This window comes from Trachymyrmex cornetzi, unplaced genomic scaffold (genome assembly GCF_001594075.2).
Source record: "Trachymyrmex cornetzi isolate Tcor2-1 unplaced genomic scaffold, Tcor1.1 scaffold2610, whole genome shotgun sequence".
NCBI classification, from domain to species: domain Eukaryota; kingdom Metazoa; phylum Arthropoda; class Insecta; order Hymenoptera; family Formicidae; genus Trachymyrmex; species Trachymyrmex cornetzi.
Genome location: NW_017297282.1, coordinates 46,264 through 52,769, shown reverse-complemented (window position 1 = coordinate 52,769; position 6,506 = coordinate 46,264). Strand labels below are relative to the sequence as shown.

At 43.7% G+C, this 6,506-nt stretch overlaps 1 protein-coding gene across 1 annotated transcript; it reads right to left on the bottom strand.

Annotated features, from left to right (window-relative positions):
* Window positions 1-1,908: 1,908 nt before the first annotated feature.
* On the bottom strand, window positions 1,909-2,679 carry LOC108761742 (uncharacterized). The gene is made up of 2 exons (XM_018508455.1): window positions 2,474-2,679; window positions 1,909-2,413 (listed from the first exon to the last, which is right to left on the bottom strand). Exons 1-2 carry the CDS (start codon window positions 2,677-2,679, stop codon window positions 1,909-1,911), a joined length of 711 nt encoding a protein of 236 aa, XP_018363957.1.
* Between the last annotated feature and the right edge of the window lie 3,827 nt (window positions 2,680-6,506).

Here is a 6,506-nt window from a genome sequence, read left to right as displayed (position 1 = left end):
CCCCACTAGCCCCAGGGGTTAGAACTCGCCTTGCTTAGCTACTCTCAATCGATTAATTGTGAAACTTGGTTGTATTTAGATATTTCAAATAATTAATAAATATTATTTCTATAGAAAAATTACATTACGCTATATCTTGGTTGAAAAAGGGTTGGAACATGTACCCTTTGTAACACTTTTCGTTCTACTATTTGTTTTTGTATTGTTTTTTGTTCATGGCAATATTTTCTTTTTTTGTGTTGTTTTTTGTTGTCTTGTACGTGACTGCAGTTCCCAAAATCTGTGATGTCTTACTGCCATTCCGCATGACGTCATACCCCCGCCACCAAAGAATCCCAGCGCTCCGCTTTCCTTCGTCAATGAGTATCCCCCGCACCCCTCGCTCCCCTCTAGCCCCATGGGTTAGAAGTGTTAGAACCCGTGTACTATTCCTACTAACTTCATCTCGAGTTTGCGCAGTTCGACGGCAAACAAATTTTCCACAAAGATGCTACGACTGTGGAAATTCGGCTTCGCGATCATTGCCTCCACGCCGTACCGTCCGTTCTATTTTGTTATTAATTGTATGTCTACATGATTTCGAACGTTTTCCATAGTTTTGCCGAATACCGCGTTGTTCATTAATTTATATACATTTTTCTCGAAATCGTTTTTCGCGCGCGTTCTAAACTGTGTATTGAGTTCAATGTAATCACGGAGCCAGGCGAATTGAGCGAATTGTAACATCCGATGGATCTTTGTTACGCGAAGGCCGTGACGAGTACATTGCTGCAGATTACGATATAATGGATAACGTAACGCCGTTTATCGTACAGTGTCGCTAGAAGTTTATCTTCACGCTTGTCGGGCGGCTTATCGCGCGTTGGGCAGGAAGGTAGGGCCGTGTGTCGGTCGTGTAGATACTGCAGGTACTCGAGATCAACCTCGAAAATATAACTGGTAGGCGAATCCGGAATGATCGCGCTCGTGTCAAAATTAGCAGCGTCTTCGACCCATCGAAATTTGGCGTATGACAGCGGTTGACACATCGCCCATTCGTACAGATTATTCACGTCGTAGTATATAAGGTACGACGATGGTTTCGACAAGTCGTACGAATGCATGTATTCGTTATTAGCCTGCGCGTATCTGCCGGAACATTGACTGAGGCCATCGCGTATACCGCGCTCGATGAATACTACCATACCGATGTCGGTGAGCAACTCAAATCTTACGCGCGTATGTTTCAGTATGGCGTCCCACGTGAAACCCGGCAAGGTGTAGTAATGCGCGGGATCGAGACTGTAACAGACGACACAACTTTCGCGGAAATTTTCGAAAATGTCAACTAATAACAAGACATCTGTTTTCAAGTACAGATCACCGTACTCGCCGAGCGTTCGAATAGAGAATCGCTGCCAGACGTTCGCGTCGTGAGCGTAATGGCTCTCGAATACGGTGTCGCCCGTCGACGAACTGAAAAATGATAGTAAGCACGTGTCCTTTTACTTTTCGACGCAGTCAACATACTCGTACGGAAAGACGCCCTTACGTGTAAGAAGATCGAAATCTTCAGCGCTGAGCTTGCAAAATTCTGACTGTGTAATTTTTAGTTTTTCTTTATCGAGATACGACGCCAATTTATCGAGGCTCGTACTTAAAAATTTAAAAGAATCGATGAACCTTAATTTTATACAATTTTTCTGAAAAATCTGTTTATTTTGATTTTTGGTGCTATCGACATGTTTAGTGAATAAAATGTATTTTTCCTTCGTTATCGGAAGGAGATCTAGATTTCCATCGTACGCGGTAGCAATTTCTTTAATTATAAAATGTGCGTCGTAGCTCGATAAATTGTGAAATACGACAGGAATATATAGCGAATTTTTATAATTTTGATTGCAATTCGAATGCACTGGACCACGGTATCTACCAGTGAGATGGCAATGATCGCGTACCTGCATTTCGTCCGGCGCGAACGGTTTCTCGCAGATGTGACGTTGCGCTATGATACGCCTCCAATTGCTGTTTAGACAACGTTTCCATGGGCACGTTAGCGGATACGATATTTTTCAAGCGATGCGTCAAGTCTTGGAGTCGTCGCGCGAACCACGCTATGTAGTCTTTATCGCGACGGAACTGATACGACGATAACGCGTCATCGTACGAGCATCGCACGTAATATCCTATACTAAATACCTCATGTTGTTGACATGTGTATGACGATGCGTCTTCCTTGTTGGGTTCCATCTTACGTAGAACGCACTCCAGGTCGGCATAGACGATGAACGGCACTCGTTCGTTATTGCGGTGGTTCCCAAACTCGAGCCACTTGTCGTCCACGCTCCGCAGTCGGACAGCGCAGTCGTTCATTTTGCCACAATTCACTACGTGTGACTGTAATTTTTCGTTTGTACTGAAGTAATGAAGACATCTGAAAAATAGAAATTATTACTATTATTTCAAGAAAAATTATAATTTTTATTATACTTACCGATCGCAGGAAAATTTCTTATTCTTGTCCCTAGTAATTTGCAATCTCACGAGACGGGACAGGTTCTTGATCCACATTAAGTGGACGACACCATCGTTGCGTGGATCTTGCAGATACAGCATGTTAACGTGCTTCTCCTTCTTATCACCGGTGAGGCGTAGAGAAAGGACCTGTTTATTCTCGATGCCGTACACGTTGATCGACATGTTCAAACGTTCGAATTTTGAAATGTCTTTTAAACTCATTGGAAATTCGATACCCGTGAGATTCAACGCTGCCGTGTAGTGCAGGTATGATGCTTTACGATTCACATTTCTTTCTGCGGAGTACAGGGCGGCGACCACCGACCACGTGAAGCACGCATTGTCCATGGATTTCACATTGATCACCGCCTTCTTTAGCATAATTTCTCGCGGTACTTCGGTGTGACATCCCGCGTGCATGGTATTTAGTTTGTTCACGTTAATAATCAAGTTGAGAATTCGCGACAGAATGCCCACCCGCTGTCGCGTTCCTGGAACTCTTCGAGTGATACCAACGTGGGTTCGACGACATGCACTCGTCGTACCACTCGGGTATATCGGTGCATTGATATATCTCGCTGTTCTTTGTAATTATGCTCTTATAAACACGTTTACCTTCGTCGCGAAGTCACCGTTGAACGCTGTGTTCACTTTCACACTACCGTGTTTTTCTACAGCGTCCCGCACTCGCTCGAGCACTACATCGCCAGCGTCTTTCAAAAACTGTCGCGATTCGATGCGATTAGAATTTATCACCGCACCAGTTAGAACACGGTTTTCGAATGCTCGCCAGACGGGAGATCTTTCGTCGCCACTCGCGTACTCGCCACCAACGTGCACGAACCGTTGCTCCAATTGCGATTTTGCACCCGCGAGTTGCGCGATCCTCGTCACCGCGGATTGTCTGTTTCCAACGGTGAGGCGCGGACGCTTGGTACGGCACAATTCTTCGAGCCGCTCCATGCACTCGTCGCATCGTTGAAGCCACGCGAAATTCTCCACCAGAGTAGCGACCTAGCCGCTCTGTTCCAGCAGTTCGCGTTCCACTCGCTCGTGATTTTTCATGTTCTTTTTCACAGTTTTTAGATCACGTCGCACTCTTCCACTTGCACGTGACTCGTTCACAGCCCACATTCTCACTGGCCGCACCACCGCTTTATATCTATAATTTTATAATAACTTAGCACGTCGAAATTATGTTTTATGAAGGCGGAGAAACACTTGCAACAATCATCGCATCCATCATCACACATGCCTCAAAAATATTTTTTTTTACAGCGGGATCCTTGTTGCGATGATTCATCGTTCTTACAATGATCGTTGAATCATCACGTGTAAACTTTCCGCCGCGCGAATAAAGGCCAGAAATAAACGGGCTCGTTGCTAATGTGTACCTGTTTCATGATACGCTGGCCTGGGGTGATCCCGATTGACCACGGCTTGATTGGACACCACCAATCACAGCGATCGGTGCTTAGGAGCTTTGTAGTCTCAAGCGCTGTGAGTGGCTTGTGTCCAATTGAGCCGTGTCCAACTGGGTGCCACCCCGCTCGCCTCATATTCCTAATTCTCAATCGCGTATCGTTTTTGGTATTGAAAGAAAGAATTGCGAGAACGCTATACGCGATTGCGATATATTCGACAAGCATCATCTCGTCGATTGCGAGTTATTAAATTTAGTTTTTACCATGGTAATACGTATGAAAAACAGTAATATAATAAAATGCGAATAAAAATGTTTTTGTTCACATCGCTATATGTGTACTGTCTTTGCTTCCCATCCATTATATCCTATGCCTCGACGCGCTGTCACACTTAGTTTATATAAACGCGTGCATTATAATCTAAAATGTTTAATATACAACGGTCGCCCGTAACTAATATCCCGGGCAGCTTCGCCGCAGCGAAGGATGATTCTCAGCGTTAGTCTTTGTCGAATTGTGTCGCACGAAGCACTGTATTCGATGTGAGTGACTTCCATCTGCAAAAGTATTCTGCCAATAGTGGCGGAATATTTTTGCATGTTGAGTGAATTTTGTGATTAAACTTACAAAGCAAGGAAGAGCTGTTCTACGTCCTCGAAGAGGCGCTGGAAGAGGAGCAGGAGGAGGAGGAGGAGCAATAGACTAGGAGTAAGCGAGGAAGAGGAAAAGAAGGAGGAGATAAGTAAAAATATCTCGACTTAAGCGTCACATTTTGGGGAAGGTGGCGGTCTGCGACGCATTTTGGGGAGGCTCGCGGCGGCAGCAGCGGCACTCAATGCGCACCAGTTCTCTCAGTGAAAAACGCTATAAGTAAGAGGTAGATATCATCTGAACTGTGATGTTTTCGCCAGTTTTTAATTGGCGTTGGCAATATAGTAGTATTACATACATGGGTAAAAGTTGCTTCGCGTGGAAGTCGTGCGCCCCTGAAGAAGGGGGGGAGATGGAATAAAAGTCGCTTCGCGAGGAAACTCGTGCGCACCTAGGCATCGAAGCAACGTTTACAAAATCCATTCCAGCGGTACATAACTTTATGTAAACATTTTTGGCATTAAACCTTTGTGTCGGTGAAAATATATTTAAGGGCATTTATTTGACATCATTTAGAGTATTTCTATTAAAATTCATGATAATTGGGCGTTTGAAGTTTACAGAAGTTCACCCATATGTGTGTATGTATATATATGTTAGGCTCAATTACCGAATTCGCTCACAGAGCGAAAAAACTGAACACAACGCATTATAGCTTCAGCCACAATGTTAAATTCGTGCCGTGGCCCTTTCAAAAACGATCATACCGCGGTCGTTTATTATGAATAAATGAATGTGTAAATGATCGTAACACGATCATTAATCTGTCATGTAGACAGTGGAGTGTATAGACTAGTTTTTATTGCTTCGGGGAGGCTACGCCGCCCCGAACAAAAAAAACATATTCTGCCTGCTTGGGGCCTAACTGCCTAGAAGTTACAGTCTAGACATAAAAAGACCGCTCTAAAAAGACTGTTCTCACACTCCACTGTTTTTGTGAGTTAGAAATATTCCAAGCGGACACTGTCTAGGCTGCAACTTCTAGGCACTTAGTGGCTCCATTGTTAATTGCCTTTGTATTTCAGATCTTGTTACTATAATTTTTGCATTTCGTATTCCAAATAGCAGGGTGAACCTCTATTTCTACTATGAAGCGTTCAGTGTCGAATGGCGGCATTCTTCCCCACGGCACAAACAGATTTTCTCTTAAACTCTACAATAAATCTACAATATTAAAATTTACAATATCTGCAATTAACAATGGATGAGTTATAATGAATAAACTTAATTTTTAATTTTTATTTATTCGCGTAATGTGTAAACGCACAGCGTAATTCTGTCAATTGAGAATTACGGACCTGAGATGTTTCTTTGTCGCGCCACGAAATATTTCGTCTGAACGCATTCGCAGCGTTTCTCTGTCACACCACGAATTCGCCCATCTGAACGCATCCGCAACGTTTCTTGTCGCGTCACGAATTGGCTTATGTAAACGTATTTGTGACGCTTTACTGTAGCGCCAGAAAATAGCTCCGTATGAACGGGTCGACATTTGCGATTGTGACTCTACAAAGTCGTTCGTTTGGATGAGCCCTTACACTTTACTACATGACAGGATTAATGATCGTGTTATGATTATTCAAACATTTATTTATTCATAATAAATGACCAGAACGCGTTGTGGCATTTTAACTTAGTTAGAACGCGTATTGATCGATTGTCAAGAGAACCACGACACGAATTTCGCTTTGTGGTATTTTTTAATATGCCAGAACGCATGTGAGCGTTTTTGAAAGGGCCACGACACGAATTTTGCATTGTGGCTGAATCTCAAAAGCCATAACGCGTTGTGATCGGTTGTTTCGCTCTGTGAGCGTTTTCGGTCTTTGAACATAACATACGAGGTCTGTCCGGAAAGTATCGGGCCTACCTTTATATCTCCGCTCTGGCGTTATTCTGGATCATCGGGCGGGTGGCATCCTTCGAAGTAATCCC